Source organism: Magnolia sinica, chromosome 18, assembly GCF_029962835.1.
Source record: "Magnolia sinica isolate HGM2019 chromosome 18, MsV1, whole genome shotgun sequence".
NCBI classification, from domain to species: domain Eukaryota; kingdom Viridiplantae; phylum Streptophyta; class Magnoliopsida; order Magnoliales; family Magnoliaceae; genus Magnolia; species Magnolia sinica.
In genome coordinates, this window is record NC_080590.1 from 10,543,817 (window position 1) to 10,569,228 (window position 25,412).

At 37.4% G+C, this 25,412-nt stretch overlaps 1 protein-coding gene across 3 annotated transcripts; it reads left to right on the forward strand.

Moving 5' to 3' along the window:
* The first annotated feature begins 849 nt into the window (after positions 1-849).
* LOC131232802 (dnaJ protein homolog 2-like) lies at positions 850-12,905 on the forward strand. Of its 3 annotated transcripts, none has more exons than XM_058229287.1 (8): positions 850-980; positions 3,044-3,277; positions 3,562-3,727; positions 3,844-3,982; positions 10,267-10,400; positions 10,489-10,631; positions 11,236-11,434; positions 12,352-12,905. In XM_058229287.1, the coding sequence occupies exons 2-8, from the start codon at positions 3,128-3,130 to the stop codon at positions 12,672-12,674; spliced, it is 1,254 nt and encodes a 417-aa protein (XP_058085270.1). In that variant the 5' UTR covers positions 850-980; positions 3,044-3,127; the 3' UTR covers positions 12,675-12,905. The 3 variants fall into 3 exon arrangements, with proteins under 3 accessions (XP_058085270.1, XP_058085272.1, XP_058085269.1); XM_058229289.1 differs by having other exon boundaries at positions 866-976; XM_058229286.1 differs by lacking the exon at positions 850-980 and having other exon boundaries at positions 2,197-3,277.
* The last annotated feature ends 12,507 nt before the right edge of the window (positions 12,906-25,412 follow it).

The following is a 25,412-nucleotide window of genomic DNA, read 5'->3' on the forward strand; positions in this document are numbered from 1 at the left end:
ATGTATTGTCCAATATTACTTTTGGGATAAAAAAATTTCTTGAGAAATGCAATTGAACTGTAATCTACACCCAACATTTCAAAAATCCCCTTTGAGAAATACAGTTGAATTGTAGCCTCCAAACCATATTTCACAGCTGATGCGAGTCGCTTGTACACATCTACAACTTAAATGTCCAGACCGTGTTTGCATTAGACCAAATGCAATTCCATAACATCTAATCTTCATCCAGGTCTAACAGAAGGACGTTACCCAATGTATAGCACACAACACCAATATTGTTACCCGTTGGAAAGGCCCTGTGACCCCACCATGGCCTTTGTGTTTTATCATCTCACTCATCCATTTTCCGAGCTCATTTTAGTTATAACCTTAAAAAATGACAATCGAAATGTCGCCTGGACCACACTACATGAAATAATCTTGACTTAACAGTCTACCAGTAAAAACTTTATAAGATTCACTGCAACGTTTGCTTACCCTTTAACCTTATTACTAGTCATGCAGACCTTTGAAGACACACGTATGAACTTGATACAAAACGGAAGTTTTTAACGGTGTGGGTTCAATCACCACTATTTCCTTTGGTGTGGTGCACCTCCTATTTAGATCTGCCTCAGCTGTTGACCTTTATGCCCTGAAATGAGATGCCGAGACGGATGGACTGTGCGGATAAATCATATGGATCAATGTCGGGCCCGAATTTTTCAGAACCGACCAGTACGGACGTCGGTAGTGAAGGATCATTACCGAATCCGAGTCCAGGTCCAACAGAACGACACTGGACCACTGAATAAGTGGGCCCCACTCGTAGAAACAAAAAAAAAGCCGACGACATATCCTCCAGTCGAGGATCCTATAAATACTCTGTCAGGTGGCCGTCAAAAAAGGAGTCTTATAAAGCGAGAAAGAAGAGAGAGCTCTTTCTTGTCATCTGCGAATTCGACCTGTTTCCTTCCCATCTGCACAAACCCACGTCGGTTCTCTCTTCTCCTTCATTTCATTTTCCTTCTCCTCTCTTCGATCATCTCTTACAGTCTCTGAGAATAGCTTTCATGATTTCGTTGGGTTGTTGAATCAATCTCGCTTTGTGGTTGTTTTGCTTTTGTTGCTTTAGAAAAGTCATCTGATTCAATCAGGAACGTATTTTTTCGATCTGGAGTTGTTGCTTTTGTAATTTTTTTTATTGAATTAATTGGATTCTTTTTTGTTTTTTGATGGGTTTTCGCATTCTTGAAAGATTTCCTGATCAGGTTTGTTTCTTAATTTTTCGAATTTTGGAGTTGTTGGAATCTATCTGGTATCTTTTTTATTGTAGTTGAGGTTGTTTGGGCTCAGAGAATCCGGTTATGATGTTTGATAGTTTGGAATCTTTCTTGGATTTCAGTTTCAAGATGGAATTTCGGGATCTGGGTGTGCCCGGATTTTGAATGGGAGTTCTTAGAATCCTTCCGGGGAGAGAATCTGTCACTTATTTTCTGTGTTTGTTTTGAATATGCACAATCATATGATACTTGGTGATTTTTTTTTTAAATTTATATATAGAAAAATTTTGTTGGGCTAGGCGACTGTCCAGGTGAGGCCCACCATTGGTGATCTATGCCGTGAATGTTGTTGGGAGAATTATGGACTGGCATTGTGCGAAAGATTCCTCCACTGGACGTTTTTAGTGTCCAATTGGCTGCCTGAGAATGGATGGCTTATCCAACCATCCATATTCAGTTGGGGGAAAACACACTTGTATGAGTAAAGTTTCTGCAATTCATGGTGGGCCACCTGATGAAAGTCACGGATCATGTATTTTTATAAGAGGAACAAGAAGCTCCGTCTTGTTTAGCCACCATTGTGTATCTCCTCTTTAAATTTGACCTTGTTGAAATGTCTGCATTCTATTAAATTCTCGTTTGAATTCAAGTTTGCAATTCGAGCAAGAGAGTTCTTTGGATGTAGCTGTTTTTACTCATTTATTCTTTTATTCATTGGTTTCACTTTCTTTAACAGGCATGTTTGGTTTGCTGTAAATATTGGTAAAGGAAGGTAGAAGCATAATAATGAGAAATGACAGCTATTCGAAATGTAGGTGGAATTTCACCTCCAATTTTGGGCAAACCTTAACCTTGTAAAAGCGAAACTCTGTGGGCCAGGTCCAAAGCTCAAGTGGACCACACCACAGAAAACAGTGGGTTCAATGGTTGACGTAATTATTCCCACTTCTTCCTTTGGTGTGGTCCACTTGACCTTTGGATCTGTCCCATTTTTGGGTTCATGTCCTAAAATGATCTAGCAAATGATTGGGTGGTGTGGATAAAACCCATATATCATGGTGGAGTCCACAGAGTCTTGCACTCTTGGCATGCTACAGACGTGGCGCAAATCGAGTGAAACCTTTGAGACACCGTACATGTCAAATATTTCCAAAGGAAATAACAAAGAAAATAATTATTACTTATTTACATTAAATTATAAGTAATTACATCGAATCAAACAGCCCCTAAAGAAATGCCTGAATTTTGATAGGGGCCAATATGGGTGCATGTTATTGTTGAATTGGAGTTCTTAGAAGTTGTCTGCCACCTCTGTTACTGAAAATATGGTTTTATGGACTGACAAGAAACCTGTAGTGTCATTTTGTTCTTGGAGTCCAAACATTGCAAATGGGCTTTTCATTGTCCCTGGCTGCCAATTTCATAATTTTAATTTATTTCTTGCTCTAAGGGTGTGTTTGGATGCTTGGTTGAACTGAGCAATTCATTCAATTCATCAAATAGAAAGCAACCAAAGTGGAGGTGGCACCATTGTTATCCCTAATGACTGCCCAACCCCTAATTAGAATTTTGTACATTTCAAGTTGGAGTTGGTATGGTCATAGTTGAAATTTGGGGGCTTGAGTCTCGTTTTGAGTTAGTGGGGCTAGTTCTGTTGCGTGATTTACCCTTTTTTGAGTTTAATTTTTGCAATGCAATTCAAATGAACCTCCAAACACAGCCTCATTTATGCATTGCACTATTTATCTATTTACTTATTTCCAAATATCTTAAATCAGGTTTTCAGGCAAATGAGAGAAACAGTAAGCGGTATCAGTTTTAGTAGTGCATAAATAAGCTGCTGCTTTTGAGGTTCATAAATCATGTTTGGACGTGCTCCGAAGAAGAGTGACAACACCAGGTACTATGAGACTCTTGGTGTCTCGAAAGGTGCAAGTCAAGATGAGCTGAAAAAAGCATATAGAAAAGCTGCCATAAAGAATCATCCAGATAAAGGCGGAGACCCTGAGAAGGTTAGCCTTTTTCTGGTTTACCACCATTCATTTGGTTGCTTTAGTCCCTGATTATTACTGGTGTTTTTTTTTTTTTTTTTTTGTTATTTATTTTATATATATATATATAAAATTACTTTGGCTCTCATGCATTGGTATATCTGAAGGGGTCTGTTGCTACTCACATTTGCTTACATTTGCAGACACATGCACATGCAAAGTGCCACTCTGCTAGCTAATGGTGATGACTGTCTTCACAAGTCATTATTTACCATCTTATGTTGTGGTTTTGGTTTTCGTATCAGTTCAAGGAGTTAGCTCAGGCTTATGAAGTTCTTAGTGATCCAGAGAAAAGAGAAATCTATGACCAATATGGAGAAGATGCACTTAAAGAGGGAATGGGAGGTGGTGGTGGTTCTCACAACCCTTTTGATATATTTGAATCTTTCTTTGGTGGAGGTGCCTTTGGTGGTGAGAGATTTTGTTCTCTTCTTTCTTTCTATGCCTTAATGATTTGTTTGGGTACCTTCTCTTTCCATTTAAATGGATATTTATTATTATCATTTTTCATGATTGTAATGTTCTAGGTGGCAGTTCAAGAGGACGAAGGCAGAGACAAGGTGATGATGTAGTTCACAATCTGAAGGTTTCTCTGGAGGACTTGTACAATGGAACTTCAAAGAAGCTGTCACTATCTAAGAATGTGCTATGTGCAAAATGCAAAGGGTACCCTTCCCATCCATCTATCAATTGTTTACATAAACTATGACTTCTATTCTCATTGTTTACTAATATAAGCTACTTCATTTTTAAAATTTTATTTATCTTTATTGTTAAGGTGCATTCACTTGCACCAAATATCATGAAATTTCTTGGTATGAAACTTTGACTTTGACTTTTGTTCCCACTGTTTAATAATCTAAGCTGCTTCATTATTATTAACTGGTCATCTTATGAAACTTTGACTTCTCTTATAGGCAACATGCTTAATAATTCTTTGTATTCTAATTACTCTAGTTGTGTTTTGTTTTTATTTAGTTATTATTATAATTATTTTGAGAGTTAGAGCATATAGAAAAATGATATCAAGGAAAAGAAATGTGATTGATCAGAAGGGAAAAGTTGAAAACACTATGAAATGAAACTTTGGGAGAGAGTGATCAAGGAAAGATTAAGGCATGGCACGAATGTATGAGAAAATCAATTTAGATTTATGCCAGGAAGGTTAACCTAGAATTAGAATTATAGATTAAGGAGAGAAGAAGAGAAAAGAGATGAGAAAGATAGTGTTGCACGTCCCGTCCCGTCCATCTCTTTCAGAAAAATATTGATTAAAGGATTAGGACATATTCCTTGACATTATCGGAATGAAACACGCACACTTCTAAATTTAATTGGTTTTCTATTTCCATGGAAGAAGTTTTAAAATAGAAAATAACTCAAATCTGTTTTTCATTAAATAAATCCAAGTCGTTCATGAAAAATCATCAACAATGTAACAAAACCAAGGTGTTCCGTATCCATTACAATATGCCCGTAAAGGCCGATATGTATAGGTAACAGCCATGACCGTTACGCGATACGGGGGTGAAAAGGGGTAGTTAGTTTTTTGAGACCATATCAGTCGTTACGGTGGCCGTAAAGGCCGTTATAGGGCATAACGACCGTTACTCCTGTGACTGTTGAAAACCGTTCACTTTTTTTTTTTTTTTCTATTTAAATTCATTTTTCTCCTCTTTTTTCACTTTTCTCATTCCAAAAACTCTCCTGTATCATTTTATAACAGATTTTGACCACATTTACTATAGCTTTCAAGATTAAAATTGTGGATTGAAGTGATTTGAGTGAATAGATTCTCCGAGGGCCTTTTTTTCAAAAAATTGAAAATGCAGTATTTATGCTTTTAAAATATATATATATATATATATATATTTCTAGTTCTAATGCTTGATTGTGATGTGTAAACATTAGAGACAATCATATTAAGCAATTCACTAGACAGCCCGATACAACACTTTCACCAAAGAGTGGACCGTTACACTACCATAAACATGTTCAAAACAAAAAATGAATACATATTTGAAATATTTATATTATTCTTGATTTTCTAGATATTTTTTCAGATATTTTTGGGCAAAAGAAAATTTTCAACGGTTACGGGAGTCGTAACGGTCGTTATGCCCCCCGTATCGGCTATTATGGTTGATACCCGTATCGGTAATGGTGGTAACCGTTACGGCCACCGTTACCGATACGGAATAGCTTGAACAAAACACTTATACCTTGGTCTATTAGAAATTTTAACAGGTTCCCAAATATCTAAATAGACTAAAGAAAGAGGAACTTAACTACACTTTTCCGCACATGGTGGAAAACTAATACAATGATGTTTACTCAACTCACACACTTCATACTATAGAACTGACATAGACAACAGAGAAGGAATAATGCATTTGATAATTTTTAAGGATGGATGACCAAGACAACGGTGCCATTAATATGGAGAAATGTTCTTTTGTGCTGAAAGTCACAAAGCACTTAAGAGATTCGGTTAGCTTGCTAACAAACAAAAGACTTAAATGGAATTTAGGAACATAAAGAACAAATGATAATGAAAGGGAAGAACTTAGATGAACAATACTCATTCCACGTACTTTGGACTAGGTATCATCTGCCAAAGTGACATATAAACCCATTAACACTATATTAATAAAGAAAAAGGCACTACACTCACCTCACCTGTCATATAATCAGCTGCTCCAAAGTCCATGACCCATGGAGCAGGAAATTTGGATCCTGATTTTGTAGATTTTTCAGTAACTTGGAATACTCTTCTTGAGTAAGTGTAGCTGTCTTTTTAGACATACGTGACCATTGTATTCTATTATGGTCTTATTTTTTTCTTTGAGGAAAAAACTGTATTAGCCTCATAACCGATCATTGCGGGGGTCATAACAACTGTTATGGGTCATTTTTTATTTTTTATTTTCCATAACGGCCATTGTGGTTATTATGACCTTGTAACGTGTGACAATTGCCATCGTTATAGTTATGCAACGACTACCAACCATTAGCATACCTTATATATGGTCGTTGAGTTGTAGACATAGAATTAGCCAGATGAGACCTACCATCTCTTTAATAAGATGTCTGATTAGCCTATGCTGCTTTTCCATAAGATCCCAACATTTTTCAACACAATGATTCATAAGCCTACAATGGGTACCCTTTCTAGGCCCATGACCTCCTCTTGCTTCACCACAACCACCTTGATTTTCTTTGCTACCATGTCTACCACTTCAGCCTTGACCAGTAAAGGATGTTAAAGCAGAGTTGTCATCGGCTCTACTTGTGGGGCCAAAAGATACACGTTAAAGGTGAGTGTACACTTTACTTAGAGATGGCACGTTCTTGCTGCCTAAAATCTATATACAAAGAGGTTTATATTTACGTTATAAGCCAGATAACAACTTTGCCACACGGAACTCCTCTTATTGTTGGCATTGCTTTTCCAAATCAGTGGTAAGGGGTTGATTCATATTCAACTCTTCTCACATTCCTTTAAGTTTTGAATAATATTCAACAAGTGATTTATCTCCTTATTAAAGCTCAAATATTTCCTCAAATAACTGATACATGTAAGAGTTATCGAATGAATACATCTCTTGTAATGCATCCCATACTTCTTTTACAGTATCCAAAAACATTACATGCGCACTAATTGAAGATTCCATACTATTCCACAACCACATCATAACTTAAGCATTCTCCTAAATCCATTGATTATACGTACTGGCACTCTCACTAGGCTTTTAAGTGGTCAAGTATTTAATTTGCCCTTGGCAATTAAAACACTTGTATGCGGACCACTGAAAATAGTTCATTCTAATTTAATTTAATGTAGGTTACTTGAACCCTTAAAAACTCAAATGGATTTATGAATTTAGTTCTCGAATAATTTTTCTTTTCCATCTACAACAATGAGAAATACATTTTTCCAATATTCATAGGAATCAACGGGAGAATGGCAAATTGCTCAAGTGGGCTATTGGGCATAATCGTAACAAACACTTTGAATTTCATCCCTTTTGTTCTGTTTCTTGCTCTCAAAATTCAGAAAGACTTGTTAAAAATCGCTGGTTGGGTTGGTCCGACCAAGAAAGGTATGGGATTACCAGTTGCCTACAGCAGCACTGGGCAGCTAAGTTGGTATGGATTTCCCGCAGCGCAGCAGGAAATCCTTCTCTATGACTCTATATGATATGGCGTTCTCATGCAAACAAGGTTTCTTCTTCTTTTTATTCAACACCTCAATAGGTGAGCAGTGGCACTGCTTAGTGCACAAAGATAAATTATCGTCATTGTTATAATAATAAAGAAGCAAGACCATAGATTTGATTAGCTTATACAGACAGGGACTGACCTTTCGTGACTAACGAACACCGAACTTGTACGCTTCACATGGTATGCACACCACACTTGAAGAGAATAACCAGCCTACACGTTCACACCTTCCAACCAATCATGAGGGTCAATGATCACGAACACAGCATCCAACAATGGCAATCGGCCCACATGTCCACGCGTCCCACATAGGAGAGGTGATGATCATGAACACTTCATCCCCTTTCGCACAGACCATTACAAAAGCCTGCCACAATATAAAGGAAAACTAACCTTAGGTATCTTAAAAGATTTTCAACATGAGGGATGAGTGAGACCAAAAAGAAATATAGGATAGAAGGGAGAAAGATCGATTCGATCAGTAACAAGGATGCTTGATACTACGCATAATCATAGATTAAAGAGAGGAGAAGAGAAAGTTGGAAGAGGAGAGGAAAAAGGGTTAGTGTTTCGACATCCCCACCCTTCTCCTTTATATTAATAATAAAAACCAAAAAGTACAAAAATACCCTCATTAATGTTTATATTCCAAACGTCCTAATGTAATATAAACACTAAATATGAAAGAGAAAGAAGCTAGTTGGGCTATATAGTGGGATTGCCCACATCCACATCCACTAGCTACGTGACCCACATCCTTGTGTGTTAACAAGGCTATCTTCCTACTCAGACAGCTGATGGAGACATTTAGGGAGAGGGACCAGCCATGCTTCATATGATAGGTTGTTGGGCAGTCAAAGAACAACATGTTGATAGGATGAGTATAGCTGAAATATGGATGTTGAGATGGATGAATTGAAAGACAAGGAAGGTTAGTGTTAGAAACGAATGCATTTGAGGGAACTTAGGAGTAGCATCAATAGGTTATAAGATGAGGGAACATAGATGGTTTGGCCATGAGCAACAGAGACCAATAACTACATCAGTTAGGAGTGACTAGTGAGTCAATTCAAGTTGATTCTAAAAGGCAAGGGGAAGGCCAAAAAGGACATTGGTTGGAGGTAATAAGAAAAGACTTGATATGATAATCTATGGTTTTAACTGAGGATATGTTCCTTTTTAGAGTGAAAGGGCAGAACAGGATTTGTGTAGCTGACCCAATTAGTTGGGATGAAGTTAGATGATGTTGATGAAAGTTAAGTTTCATTCTTTTTCCAATGACAGCATAATTACTCGAAATCTTTTTACATGATTTGAATCATACTCAGCCTACTCCCTTGTTATGAAAGTTCAGTTACACTATTGCTGAAATTATGAATTTTAATATCTTGAACAACTGTGGAGTATAAAACAAGCACTGTATGCATGTTTCTTGGGAAGGCATTATACAATGCTTGGGCTTTCAGGACTCATGGCTTAGTGATCTGCTGAGCTACGAGCCCTACCGTAACAAAGAACTCCCAGATGGAAAAAGCATAACAAGTCAATAGGTGGCTGGCAAATAGACCGTTAAGAAAGAAAATACAGTGATGGTTTACTTTCAACCCAAAAATGGCAAATAAAATATAGCTAGGAGCTTCCAATATGGGATTTTTGGTGTATATCCCATCCATGATGTTGGCTGTTGGATGGACTTGTGGTGGATTGGCTTTGAAATGGTTGCTGGGCTGGTAGTGCTTTGTCTGTCAGAAGCAGTGTTTGATGTTATTTGCACTTCTCCAAAAAAGTTCCAGTATGTCAAAATGGTTGCTGGGCTGGCAGTGCTTTGTCTGTTGGAGGTAGTGTTTGATGCCATTTGCAGTTCTGCAAAAAAGTTCCTGTATGTTGGAGCTATGATGGACTTCTCAGCTGTTGGTTTTGGTTCCATCACGACTTCACTTGCTGGCATGCTACTTCATCAGTGGTGCCGCTATCTTGGTTTAGTGAGACTTCTCGGGCAGTTCTCTAAATATTCTAAAATCACAAATTTTAAGAAATTATTTGGAGTTAAACATCTTATTCAATAATCCATTGAAGATATCTAATTAGAAAAAGGAAAACATGTTTTGTTAAATCTTCTCGTTCCACGCCATCATAACTGACCCCTTGAGTACATGACCGTGCTTTGTGAGGAGTTTTGCTTAGCCCCACATGTGCTGACCTGGCATATGTGTAGCAAATCCAAACTGTGTATCAGGTTGACACATCATATGAATGATCCAGACGACAACCAGAACAGTCAACAACTGGGCACAGCTGACATTTACAAAAATAATGGATGGTCCAGAAAAAATTCATGAGTCTTTTTGGACCATTCACTGCTTTTGAACATATGTAGCATGCATGTTTGTTTACAAGCCTAATTTTTTCACTAAATCATCTAAGACCCCACCATATATGGCTAGACCGGCCTGATGTTTTTGCCAAATCATGTAAGACCCCACATGTGGCTAGGGTGTTCTGCAGACATTCCATGTTGGCACTTTTAGCTGCTTGTAAGGTGTATGTGGGTTATTCTATAGTTGCTCTGTTTTGAGGGCATTATGTTGGAATGGCTGATCATGCGTTGCCATATGATGATACATGATCTTTTGGTCAGGGGTCAATGTTGAGATGTTTCTTAAATTTGCTCATGATCTGCAGGCTTTAGTCTTCTCTTTGCTAATCCAAGTTGTGCATCATTTCAGGAAAGGCTCGAACAGTGGAGCATCAGCGAGATGTCACAGCTGCCAAGGTACAGGGACAAAGATCTCGATTCGACAGATCGGACCAGGCATGATCCAACAGATGCAACAAGTTTGTAGCGAGTGCAGAGGCTCAGGTGTGGAATGAATATTGGGTTCCATGTAGCTCTTGGTCTTCATTGTTGCTTGTTGCCCTTTTCTCTTACATCCATTCCTTTGATGCAGGCGAGGTTATTAGTGAGAAGGATAAATGCACTCACTGCAAAGGGAACAAAGTCACTCAGGAGAAGAAAGTGCTGGAGGTGCATGTTGAGAAAGGGATGCGCCATGGTCAGAAAATCACATTTCAGGGTGAAGCTGATGAAGCTGTAAGCAAGATTACTATTTTTTTTTTCTTGAGTTTCAATTGTCACTGTTGGGTCTCTTATGTTTTATTGTTTTTCCTTCCTTTTTAAGCCATCAAACTACTAGTTTATCTATTCAGTGAGCTTAGCTGCAAAAATTAGAATAGTGGTGCAATGGTCCAAATTTGAACTGCTAATTATGTGGACCCCTATGTGGATTGACCATAACAGAATATTAGCTCTTCCATGTGATCCTATCTGATAGGTGACCTGCTAATGTGGTTCAAAATAATTTTGGCAACATTTAGCATTGATCAGAAAAAAAGGGTCCAATTTGATCAAGGGGTAGGGTCTTCCAATCTGCATGATCTATGGATAGTGATCCATCCATGGCTGGACCCATCTGATTAGTGGCCTGGATCATGGACCATTATGCAATGAGTCCAATTTGAGAGCATTGAGCCAGGTGTGAAAATTGTTGTTCTCCCCTCTGGTTATGTTTCTCCTTTAGCCAGCACCAACTCTTGTGGAACCACTATCAGTTTTGCGTCATTTTTTCCATGTGCATCAAAAATCTGACCACTTCGATTGATAATGATCTGATCACCACCGTCTGTTCCATTTGCAGCCTGATACAGTAACCGGTGACATTGTTTTCGTGTTGCAACTGAAGGAGCATCCCAAGTTCAAACGGAAGTTTGACGATCTCTATGTAGAACACACACTCAGCTTGACGGAGGCTCTTTGCGGATTCCGGTTCACCTTGACTCATCTCGATGGGAGACAGCTGCTCATCAAATCAAATCCGGGCGAAGTCATCAAGCCTGGTATGTGATTGTGGAACAATTGATTTCACTCTTTTTGCTTCTACCAAATTAAGAGAAGTGCTTAAAAAACTGAGATTTGAAACCTTTTTGTACCTGGTAGGAGCAACAGACAAGCTCTAAAAGATTACTTACAGGAAACAAAATAAATAATGGACTGTGAAAATAGAATTTCAACAGCCTTCTGGGCATAGCGCAACTGAAAAATGGTTGAATGCCAATCATCTTAAAGACTACAATCAGTGGAAGCATCTACAGGCCGCTTTCCTACTTCAACCAAAGAAAGGAGGCTGAGTTTACTGACCAAGTTTTTAAACGAAAGGAAACTTACTGTTTTGTAATAAAATAGGAATCTATGAAGCTACTTGTGCCAACTCTAATACATACATACGAATAAACAGTACAAACGTGTGCATAATGCTTGCGTGTGGGTTGGCAGTCTGATCGGACCACATATCGGGCCCACCAATCTGATCTGATCACCTGCAAGCACAACCTGTTGCTCTGACATGTGATGGTGGGCTGATTGCATGCATCATTATGGGAATGATTTTTAGCATAGCCTGGTATGGTGCATGCGGAGGCTACCTTCTGGTGACCTAAACTATTCACCTGGTGGGCCATGTCATGGAGGGGAGGTAGGCTAAAAATATGCCCCATCTGAACCATTTGATTGGTCCCCATTAGATTCAGACCATTGGCTAAAACTATCTATAGACATGCCACCAGCCATATGGCTAGGATTATTGGACAGGGGATATTTGAGCATGGTGGATTCCATAATGGCGCCCACCAGTTGAAGGAGTTGCAGTTGTAACAATGAAGACCGTGTCCGTCAATCATGGTCATTGCTGCATGCATGCTGGCACTGATCGATCTTCTAGCTATATCTCACATGCTGTTGTCTGTCTCTCAACCAGGCCAATACAAAGCAATCAACGACGAGGGGATGCCGCACCATCAGAAGCCCTTCATGAAGGGACAGCTGTACATCCACTTCAATGTGGACTTCCCAGATTCAGGAGTTCTTTCCCTTGATCAGTGTCGTACGTTGGAAATGATCCTACCACCTAGACAGGGCAACCGCCTGTCAGGAATGGAATTGGATGATTGTGAGGAGACGACATTACATGATGTGAATATGGAGGAAGAGACGAGGCGGAGACAGCAGCAGAAGCAGGAAGCATACGACGAGGATGATGAAGCATCGGCGGCGCCACGGGTGCAGTGCGCCCAGCAGTAAACAGTGCTTGAAATTGCCCAGCTCACAATGGAGAAGTTTCTTTCTTTGCATTCTTGCCATGCTTCTTTTGTCTTGCAGTGATTTTATTTTACCCCTTGGTGCCACATTTTTCTTTTTTCTTTTTGGTCAGCTTCCAACTATGGCCCTTAGAATTTCCTATTGTTGTTGGTGAGACCGGTATGGTTGATTTTAGTATCTGAGTTACAAAGCCAATAATTTTTTTTTAAAAAATTATTATTATTATTATTATTATTATTATTATTTCCATGTATTGGATTAGTTTACAAGCTTTCCTTGATGAAGTCTGGTATTTTCCATAGCAACGTTTTGTTCTCTCTCATGAGTAGAGTTGGAAAATGGACTTTGCTGGCCCAGCCTTTTTTTTTATTGTTTTTGTAACTGGGCTTGCATATATGCTCACAGCCTAAAGTCCCCACAAGTTGTCCTTGCCTGTAATTGGTGGGCCCTGTATTTAAATGGTGGGCCTAAATTCCCCACATGACCTTGCTGATTTCTTAGCTCATGGGCTAGGCTTTGAATTATGGTTATGCATCTTATCATTCATGGTCTGGCTGCTAATCTGTACCATTGATTTGGTGCGCCTTGGATTTCACTGGCCCCAAAATTAGTCCAGTTGAACGAGGATTAATAGGGCTACAACAGGGTTGGGTGCCAAGGGTTGGAGGTCTATGGTGTGTTAGCCCTGGGACAGCCATTAAGCCCAATAACCAATGGGTCTTCCCTGGTCTTGACGCCTCCTAAAGGCCTTAAAGGGAGACAAATATCAAGAAAGGGGCCTTTTCCTCATGGGCTAGGTCAGCTCATCAGCTGGACTTGGGCTACATGAGTTGGGCGAGGACATGTGACTCAGGCCGGCCCTTCCCAAATCAGTTGTGCGTTCCAGTGCTAATAATCTGATCATGTCCCTGCAAATATATCCTTGATGCGATAGGATTCATCGGATAGGAACGAACGCTGATCCATCTTTCGGAGCTCTGAAAGGGGGATTGTCCTGTCAATCCATCCTTATGGTCGGATGAAGAAGGATCGCACTTTCATTAGTTAAAGTAATGGGACCCATCCACAGGGTATAATCTATGGTCGAAACATCACCTCTTCAGTGGGTTAATCTTAACCTTTGAAATTTTGGGCTACAGAGGGACGGTTAAGAATGGGAGATAGAATAACCGTCAATATTCAAGAGCGGTAGCTGAGATTGCCGAACGTGGGAGATTTGTTGGGAGTAGCGACGAATTACTTTCTTACATTCCAGTCAGGATAGTCAAACTCAGTCGAAGAGAACTCAAGTCCGGCGGCCATAAGCGCAATTAAGTTGACGTTGACTCCCCAACGGGAGGCTAAAAAGGTGATAACAACCTGTAATTTGTTTTTATTATAGGGTGTACATTCCGGTGCCTTTTTCAAAAAAAACCTTTTCAATCAGCTGCCACATTAATTTAAGTAATTATCAGTGGGGCAACTTCCGTTGCATTTTTTATTTTTATTTTATTAACAGAATTTAAGGTATGCCATTCCAGCAAAGCGATCCGCTGCTCAGGAGCCCACCGTCACTTTTATGTGAAATCCACCCCTATCACCAGGTGGGTAACCCCATGTTAGGAGTATGGCTCAAAAATCAGCCTCATCCACGATTTAGGTGGATTACATAATTGGAAACAGTATAAGGAGGAATGCTTACCTTCTAAACTGTTTCCCTTAGTGTAGCCCACCTGAATAACGTATGGGACTGATATTTGATTTTCCCATGTTAAATTTTAGCATGGCATCTAGTGGTTGGAGTGGAATTCATATTATCATCATGGTGGGTCTAATAAAAATCAAAGTTGGACATCTCTCTCAACAGTTCCCCTGATGTGGTCCACCTAAATCACAAATCACCCTGAATTTATTTTCCCTAACATCAACTTACCCATCTAATGGTTGGAGTGGATTTTAAGTACAAATCAAGGTAGTCTCTATAGGAAGTAAAGGGTGCGCGTCATTCCTTTGTTTTTTAAGGTATCATTAGAAGCCTTGCTTTAAGGTATCATTAGAAGCCTTGCTTTTTCAGGGGTCCGTCTGCCCTTATTTTTTAGGGGCTGCCCTGATATATAAGTGAGATCTACTCTAACCAATAAATGTGTAATTTTCAAGCCACATGGAATCGGTTGGGATAGAGACATCCACCATTATATTTATATGCCTCACCGTAGTGATTATATAAATCCACTTCAACCATTAGATGCCACATTAAAATGAACTATGGTGCTCAAAAATCAAGCCTTACTTATGATTTTAGTGGGCACACATTAAGTAAAATAGGTGAGAGGGTGACTTTTATCTTTTATACCATATCTAATCATGTTTTTCACTTGAACCACCTGTGAATTTTGTACCCTAGGCCTAACATGGGGTGATACACTTGGTGGGTAGAGTGGGTTTCACATAAGGCCTCATTTGGCATCGTGAATATGAAATACCAAAGATTAAAAATCCCCTGGATTTGGAATTCAGTTGTGTTTGGCCCCGGATTCAAAATCTCTCGTGATCCAAAAGTAGCTATGCATTGTATACTTACAGGAGTTTGACTTTAATCACTAAATCAATTTTAATATTCCTAATTAATGTACATATGTAATGTTTGACATAATGATTATGATAAGCCTGTTGAAATATATATTTTAGTAGAAAATGAAAAAATTCCAAGTCTCGAATGGGCGACAAGTATAAGATCACATCTGAGCGACTAACCAACAATTTTTAAGCATTGATTTACATGGACAATGTTTGGACTATGCAATTGCGAATCATCCTATTGAAGTAATTTTAGTGATGCGGTTGATAATCTGATTGTTTTGGGATATCATAATGGGCCACGTGCCCACTAGATTAGTAGCCTACTAAATTAGTAACCTAATGCCACACATGTTACACATGCACTTATGGGAGAATTTTAAAATGTTATCCTAGCTTTCACCTTGGATTTCAAACCCTCTCTTTGACGAGATTTGAAATCCCCACTTGTTTTATGGTGCCTAACTGAGAGGGGACTCTATTCCCCCAAATCCATGGGGCCAAATGACCCCTAAATATAATGGTAGGGCCCACCTAAGTTTTGAACACCTTTGCTCACATGGCCTAATCCAACTTCTGTCAAAAAATCTAAATCAAACGAGATGAGAGAAGGAATTGACATGGTATTAGAGTAAAGCTTTTCCACCCCTTAACTCTCTCTCAAGGGTAGCCTTCCGTCTCACATGGCAACAACTGTTGTCACCATTGAAGCCCATTGCCACTGTCATCCAAAGTTCGAACCCAACTCAGCCCCTACACCCCTAGAGAGCCCATCTGCAGCCCACCGTTTCCTAACATGGAGTCTCAACCAACATAAATAGTTGGCTTAACCTAAAATGCATATCTTTACTACTCTATCATCATCTCCCTCTTCTCCGCCGTCATCCAATGTCAACAACTCCCATTTGTTGCCGTGGAAATTTATTGAGCAAGTGAGGGAGAGTTTTTTTTTTTTTCAATTGCCATAGATTGCGATGGCCTTAAACTGAGAGCTCTTTTTTATGAGCTTAATTTTCTTGGCACTTTTTCGAATCTTTTTTTTTTTTTTTTTTTTTTTTTTTTTTTTGTGTGATAATCAAGTAATGATTTATATACCTTTTAATCCAGTGTTCCATGAATGGATAAGCATATTGAGGTTAACTGTCACTTTTGTTGGATAAAATGATGCAAGGATGGGCGTGATGAGGTTGAGCACCATCTTCCTTAGGGGATAATTACTCTGAATCCATGAAGCTTTTCTGGACTCCTTATTGAGATTCTTAAAATCCACCGGAAGAGATGGAAAATAGAAATAAATTCTAATAAAATCATAAACGAATTGATTGATAGATAAAAAAGAATTTACAATCCTTTAAATAATAATACCAAACTTAGGAAGAAGTTTCATAATCAAACTCCAACTCAAACTCCCTAAAAATTATGACTTAGTATAAATAGGAATTTTACTATCTATAGACTGTCATGATTTCCACTAAGGCTTCTTGATTTTCGGCCAAAAATAGTAAGTGTCTTATTTGGTCTAACCATGTTGTTCTTATAAATTTTCTAAGCCTTTTTCATGTTAGACACAACTCCTAAAGTTCAATGGATCAAAAGTTCAACCTAAAGCTTACTATAAATAGTAAAAATGGAAATAAAATGAATTTTTGACTATTGATCTGATGGAATCTTGCAAATTCGGCGTGGGCTACCCAACGTAGCGGGTTGATTGGCTAAAGTAGTTTCTCCTACCTCAAAATCATATCTGGTACGTTGAATAACTCACTCTAGTTTATGAGATATACCTGTTTTAGTGTTTTGACGGTCCTGATCACATCTGCATTCGATCGGGCCTTCTTTAGTCCATCTTGAATATGAAAGTGTCCGCGACCCAATCTAAATCATAAAAGTTGTAAGCCGACATCATCCATACCTAAAACCTCTCCAACAAGGATCGACTTGCTGATGTGTTCGAATAAGTCATTTCTGTCATTTAATTGCCTTCCATAGTGTGCAAATTGACATTCACAATATATGTCTCAACTTGAGAGAGAGTGTTAGAGTGAATTGGTATTTCTTATTGGGTGGTCCTCATACCATAAGAAACCCCAACTCTGCTTTTTTCCCTTAACATTATCCATCTCTTGGATGGGATCATGGGAGTAAAAGTCATAGGGATGTTGATTTGTGTTGAAACCTTTCTTTAGTGGACCCAAAAGGATATTGACACAATCACCATCGAATGGCAGTTATAGGGTACCTCTCCTTTGGCTGTGTTTGGATGTATAGGGAAACAAATTGAGAATGTTCGAAATGACAGAAAATATTAATTATGTTTCCAAACATTCACTTGAAATGAATGCAACTGCGATCAGGAGCCTACTCCTTCGGTATGAATGCTGGGAATCATCATTTGGCTATTTCCACTTATAAGACTATAATTGCAATTCTGTTTGATGGTACATGCAAACGCACCTAGGTTCTGTCTAGAACCGAGGTGCAAATTGCATTGAGCTATGTATTTAACGGTGCATTTGGTTGCACCATTCATCAAATATCATGGAATTTTGCACCAAATGAGAAATAATTAGCCATGAAATATCATGATATTTGTTGCAACCAAACGCCCCCCTAAACGTCGATAAAATTGGAATTTGTTTAGAAAGTGCTGAGACACTAAATCCATTGGGCAAAATGGAGAAAACTTTGCTTCGGCCGATAGCTATTCCATCTAGGCCTGTTTGAATCCTGCGGTACCTTGATGAAATAGTATTGGATATTTGGTAGATGGATCTATAATGTAATTATTAGCTTTATTGATGTAGGGAAGGTTTGAGGGGGAAGATCACCGTTTACCTCAAGTATGCAAAACTTGAATCCGCAAGATTAAAAAGGAAATTTGAATTTTTATTATTCAATGATGCTTAGGTTTCCTAATTACATCACTTAAAATGAAAAGTAAAATACCCTAATTACGAATCATAATTTAACCAAATTAGAATTTACTCGAAATAGTAAAATTTATTAAAAATAAAAAGTCATAATTTAATCACGGCATATGATTCCTAGCATGATTAAAAGAAATATCTTTAAAAAACAACTACATATACTAAAATTCCAAAATGAATGAGAAACCTCTAAATTAAAACTTACTAAAAATTGTAAGTTTTTCTTAAAATTGTGATTTTAAATGGAAGGAAGAGTTTTTTATGTGAGATGGACTGACGCAACTTGCTATGCAGATTAGTTGGCCCGGGATGGCCTGTTACAATAAAGATTCAAATGTCATATGTCCAGTAATAATACCCGGACCAAAGGTTATTATTATCATTATTATTATTATTTTCACACGCACTCACGCACCACAATGGGTGCTGGAACTCATGACCTCATGTTGAAACTCTTGTGAGTCTACCATTGGGCCATAAGGTCATAGGTTACCTGAATCAAAAGTTATGATCGATTTACTATTCACGCTTTGAACAACACTTTCTTCCCATCCAAAATGAATTTCTTTGATCCTAACACGCTTGAGGCCTAGTTACGTCATGCCCTAAGTAGGACTTGGCTTGAATTTGACAGACTATATTTGTTTCCATTCGGCTTCTTTCAATCTAGATGCGCCAAAAGCATTTATGCAAACCCCCTTCATCATTTATCCATATAAAAATTCTCTATCATAAAAAAAAAAAAGAAAAAAGAAAAAAAAAAAAGGGGTCACTACCGTCCAATGAATCTAGGATTTTTGCTGGCTATACAAACATGGCCCTTGAATTTGGAATCCTACCTCTTATAGTAAAGATGATTATTATTATTGCATAATTATTATAATTTCCACATTCACATACTATAAATTTCATGTATCCAGACGGGCTCATAGAAACTTCCAAACCCAACATCAATTCTGCCACAATGATCATTTCTATGAATATATAACCATTTCCACTCAATGAAATATAGAATTATATCCACCTCTTCTACCACTCATGAACCTAGCATGCATCGCCCTATTGGGTTCTCATGCATCGATGATCAAATTATCAAAACAGTCCATGATCTACATTTTTTGCCATATGGGGCACTGTAAGAAACTTAAGACAAATGGATGCCTGACTATAACCATGAGTAGATGAATTCCTAACATTTAGAAAAACAAAATTCACTGGCTGACATTCATCTTTTAAAAATCGAAGGTTGAGATTATCAATGATGAAGGGTGATTATGAGATCATAGCCAGTGAACATTCTCAATGAAGTGATTTCTTCAGTCCCATTTTCATTCCATGTGACTTTGGGACCATTTTTTCCTAATGTAACACATGAATTTGTTACCCAAGGGCCGTACAAAACACGTGGTTTCTGTCGTTTCCTTAATGTTGATAGAGACATGCATGGATTGTTCCAGGTGAGTGAAGCATACACAAGAACAACCAAGAGACTGAAGGACCAGTGTCTCGGTCAGTAATTAAAGCCGTACATACGGGGCCCATCAATTGACGGCTTAGACCATCGATGTAATGCCCCAGGATGGGATATGGGATGCTCCTAAATCTTCCTTGATGGGAAATCCCAACTGTTCACTTCCATCCTGCCTCGCAAATATATGGGCAAGAACTAAAGGGTGATTTTTCAGATTCCCATGCCAATAATAGAGTATTTGCAAATACCCACACAAGCCATGTGGGTTGCAAAGAACTGCATTGTTGATCGGCAGCCATTGCAAATACCCACACAAACCATGTGGGTTGCAAAGAACTGCATTGTTGATCGGCAGCCATTGCAAATACCCACATGTCATTAGTTTTACAAAACTTCCTTAACAGCTATTAGAAAATGACGAAAATGATCATGTGGGCATATCATAAAATTATATTTTATGAGAATATAAATTGTTTAATTTTCCTCCATATTAAATGTATCAAAAAATAATTTAAATTGAGGTTTCTTTAATTATAGATAGAGAAAGCAGTTTTAAGGTGGGTATTTTTGTCAGTTTTTTCAAAATATACTAAAAATGTTGACGCCGTTCGGAAAAACTAATTGAAAGTTGGTATTTATAATAACCAACAAACATATTATTTTTATGTGAGTATTTGCAGATACCTTACTATTTAGGTAGTTATCTTGAAAAAAAAATCCTTAAGTTAATAAGGTACCCACATTAATGAAAAATTAGCTATAGATTAAAGATATTTTTAGGAGGGATTCCTTTTATACAATTGGGCAAGTTAGATGGACAATCATGCAGGACAAAGTCAAGCAAGAACCTAGTTGCCAACTAAGATAAAAAGAAAGGGTTCCAGTGTAACAACTCATTTTTTTTTTTTGTGGGAACCAACCTCACCGTCCGCTTGTGTGTGGCCCACCTGAGTTTTGGATCAGCCTCATTTTTGACTTTATATCCTCTCATGGTCAGCCCGAGATAATGGACGGAGTAGATTTATATCATCGTTAGTGGGACCCACCATATCTAAATAAAAATAAAAATAAAATAAAAATAAAAATTTTATCTTCCGCACATCACCGCCGCCTAACCCACCTTCTCCATTCTTCCTTCCTTTTCGTACGGTAATGGGCACCGAACCCTCCCAAGAAAAGAAACTGCCCACATTCTCCACTCTTCCGCCTCGTTCCTCACATCCATTAAAAAGTAAAGAAATATATAAACAAAGATTTAATCATATCGAAAGGGAGAAAGGGAGAGAAAACCCGTTAAATCAAGAGAGAGAGAGGGAGAAAGGGAGAGAGGAAGCTTTGTAGATTAAGAGAGAGATAGATTAGTGTGGGGCCGGATCATCAGACTTTTAAGGTAGGTGATCTTATCCTGAAGTTTATCATTTTCAGTTAATTATTATGAAATTTATTCTCAAAATTTTAATAGGAATATTATTTCAGTTGATTATTATGTGGGTAATCCTATTCATTTATGAATTTTCTATTTTTATATATTTCTGAGATTTAATTTTAAAATAATTTTCTTAGAAATAGTATTATCAAATTCATTTATACATAATGTTATATTTTTTTAAAATTTAATATTAATTGAATTTTATTGATTCATAAAATTCAATTTTATTATAACATCAATTCTGAAATTTAGTTTTAGGTATATTAAATTAAATTCACTAAGTTTAAATTTTAATTCTGATTTAGACTATCTGATTTAAATTTTGTTTGATTAGAGTAAATATTAATTGTTTTATTTCTGTATGTTGAAATAATTTATATATATATATATATAATAATAATAATAAAATAAATTTACAAAATAAAATAAACAATTTATCTAAGTTTATATTTTAATTTAGAAATTCTATATATATAAATATTTATTAATATTAAAATTAAAATGAGTTATTCCTAAATTTTAAAATTTATTTATATAAAGGTAAATTATTAAAAATAGAATATGTTCAAATTAAGTTATGAATTATTTATGTCAGATGTAATATAGTATATGTAGATAGATTTTATTATTTTATATCAGAATTGTTGAATTTAATTAAGAATTATTTTTAATTAAAAATAAAATTAATAACTTAAATTAACTTGTAAATTTTAAGCCTTGTTTAATATATGTATTTAATTTCATAAGTAATAATTAATTTAATTAAATTAATCTAGATAGAGTGAAATTTTGAATATTAAAATGATTGATTAATTTAATTTAAAGTAAAGTGGTTACAATTAAATTGTTAACAAGCAGTTAAATTAAAATTTTAATTTTTAGAGTTTGAGAATTAATATTAATTATACTAATTGGGAATTAAAAATTATTATTTTTTTGTTGTAAGAATTAAATTAATGTAAATTTAAATTTAAGGTGACTTTGAGGGCTTTAAAAATAATTAATTATAATTCAAAATTTTAGTTATTTGGTAAGTATTATAAACTCTAACTTGTATGATTTCTTAAATTAATTAAGTTGAAATTTAATATGATATTAATTCAAACTTCTAATTATTATTCTAATTTAAACTCTAGTTTAAGTTATAAAAAAATAATGATAATAATAATAATTTAAATATAAGGTACAACTAAACTTTTATAAATTAATAAATAGGAATTTAAATTTTGAATAAAATAATTTATTTACATTGCAAATAAGTAAATAAATTTAAAATTCAAATTTTGAGACAAATTTGATATTTTAACAATTTCAGGAGTTTCTTTTCCAGCACTATTATAGAAAACAACTTGATATTTTAACAAATTTCAGAAACTAAATTTTAATAACATCGAATTTATGAACCTGCATTATAGTGTAGAAATTTGATTTATTTAATTATTATTTATTTATTTTTATTGATTTTAGAATTGTTCATGTTATTCATGCTTCTCTATTGATTATTTAATTATGAGATATATATATATATATATATATATATATATATATATATATATATTTGTATCAGCAAGTAGGGCGATCGTATCCCTTGGGTGAAAGACCCTAAAGCCAGCAAGTGAGACAATTGTGTCTCTTGGGTGAGAGACTCTAAAGCTAGCAAGTAGGGTAATCGTGTCCTTTGGGTGAAAGATCATAGAATCCGTTGGATCCTTCGGAGTCTCTTTTGTGTACGACGTATGAGTACAATTGTATGCGCAGACATACGTCGGAGGTATAACTGGAGCAGGTATGAATTTCGAGGATGAAATTTTCTTCAAGGGGGGTAGATTGTAACGACCTTGGAATTTTTGTGCTAATCTTTCCTTAAGTAGTTGTTTTTGGGGTAATTAGCGCTTTACTTGATTGCTTGTGAAATTTGCATCAATCACTTTAAATTGTATCTGCATGGCTCTAAACGTGTAGATTAGTGAGCGCTACGTTACTCTGAAATCTGGGATCCATCGCTAAATTCAGTTGTTCTGGAGAATTTTTGGAAGATCTGGATCGGACCTAGACCGCGCGTCGAAAGTCCGATGGCGATGATCTTAGGCTGTTGCGGTCACTGAGTTGGGCTTGGTCTTCACCTCGAAAATCAAGTCGATCTGATGTTCTGGGTCGATTTGGTTGAGCTCGGAGTGAAGAGTGTGAGAACGGTTGGAATTTAATAAGCTTTTTATGAAATCTGAGTCGTCGCTTGCGACGATTTTAAGTATTCGGCCGTTGGATTCGACCCAATTTCACCTCTCGATCGGGATGGTTGGCCCAGGCATATCCTAGTGCTTGTGGACTGATCGAGTTTCCGTGACCGTGAATTGAGTGTGGTCCGCCACTACTGATCTGAAGAGCCCGGTACGAAAACTCAGGCTGACCTAGATCCATGGTCGGTGAGCTTAAGTCCGACCTTTCATGGTTATAGGCCCACCGAAGTGCTTCGTTGGATCGAGAAAGGCGTACTTTGGTTATAACCTAAGTATACCTTGACCACGGGTTATTTCCATCATTTTAAGGCCTATATATAGTCCTTAAACCCTAGCTCTCATTTCCATACGAATTTTCTCTAACCCTAGCTTGGAAAGAGAGTGGAAAAGAGAGAGGAAGTGAGAGAGATTGGTTGGTGAATCACCTTGATTCTTCCTTGTTCTTCTTCACCTTTGAACCTTCACTTTGAATCGTTCCTCTGACGATTCTGAGTTCTTTGGGGGTAAGTTAACCTAACCCTAACCTGTGTTAGAGCTTAGATTAGACTTGGTGTTGTTGTATCTCATTTCTATCCTTATTTTAGGGTATTCTTGCGCCGTTGACGAAGACAACTCGTCTAAATCAGTTCGGCGGTTCTTTCTTTGCTTAAGGTGCGGACTTTAAGTGTATAGGTTATGGTTTTCAAGGCTTTCAATCCCAGTTAGTGATTTATTCTTGTTATGGATGAGATTTCACATGTCAAATGTTATGTTTACATTGCTTTCCTGATATGCATGTGCTATATTGAGATTTGTGTATTCTAAGTGTATTTATAAAGTACCGTATACGTATAAAATACGCACTTATGTTTGCCATGATTTTTGGTCATGTATGTATGCTAGATGCATGTATGACAACTCCTTGGGAAAAGGAATTGTCTAAGTGCACGTATTTCAACATGCGTCATGTATGTTGTTCCATGAATGCTAAGTGTTTGTAGAAATGCATGAATGATCTACGTGTAACTGATTACACTAAATGCAGGGCGTTGAGAAGTGATTCTTAATACTTCTATGGATGCGCATGATTTCCTTTATGCATTTACATTCCAAGTTATTTAAATTCAAGCATTCCTATGCTTACATTTATGTTAAGTTGATATTCTTCAGATGTGTATGCACCATGATTTGAGTGGTTGTTCCATTACTGTTTTACATTCCATATGAATATATGTCGTAGTGTAGGATGTTTGGGACTATGCCTTAGTCCAGAAATCGGTAATTGACCCTATGGTCGTGGTTGAGATTGCTTTCGCCACGTGAGACGCATTAGACGAACCCGAGTCGTATTAGAGTTGGCGGTAGTGGTTTGGCCACGCCGAGTGTTTGCGCACTCTATGTCGCTCAATTCAACGTGCGCTCGTGCTAGTCGAGTTCGTCAAGTAACCCGATTGTCCGATGTATGTTCACCATGTATGGACGCTACTGTTTGAATCTGGCGTACCGAACTTACCACTGAAATCCTAATAACCATGGTACTTTGATCCACTAAGACTCATGAGCCAGACATGGTGGTATAGGACACCGTGGTCGAGTTGTCGGCCTACGCTGGGGTGACGAGCCTCCCCGTAGTGATCAGTGAGCAATTAAACTCGTGAGCTGATTATGGTGGTATGGGACACTATATTCGTGTTGTCGGCCTACATTGATTGGTGACGAGCCCTTTGCAGCGACCTCGAGCATACCCGGATACCGCAAGGAGGTGACGAGCCGATCGTGGTAGTACGGGCATGAAAGGCGTGCCTTGATTGGTGACGAGCCCTTTGCTACGACCTCAACTATATGATCGTATGAGATGTCTAGGATTGGCGACCCTAGTATGGATCACTGTTTGGATGATGATATGAGGAAGGTATCTTAGCTTCCCAATCCTGGTGGATGAATGGGGCGAATAACAACTTGGTAATCATATCCATGCACCGCATTTGCATGTGCTTTGTAGATGTGGCGCACTTTGAGGCGATGTCATGCGTAACGTAAGATGAAGACGCTGAGGGTGTACGTGTGAGGGCACGCATCATATTGCATTCATACCTGCATTAACAAGAGTACTTAGGATTT

What these genes read in the sequence shown, in the direction of transcription:
- LOC131232802 (XM_058229287.1), top strand. Translation starts at nt 3,128, where the DNA reads ATGTTTGGACGTGCTCCGAAGAAGAGTGACAACACCAGGTACTATGAG. An exon ending in TAGCGAGTGCAGAGGCTCAG is followed by an intron (nt 10,401 to 10,488) that starts GTGTGGAATGAA and finishes CCTTTGATGCAG; the next exon opens with GCGAGGTTATTAGTGAGAAG. An exon ending in GGGCGAAGTCATCAAGCCTG is followed by an intron (nt 11,435 to 12,351) that starts GTATGTGATTGT and finishes TCTCTCAACCAG; the next exon opens with GCCAATACAAAGCAATCAAC.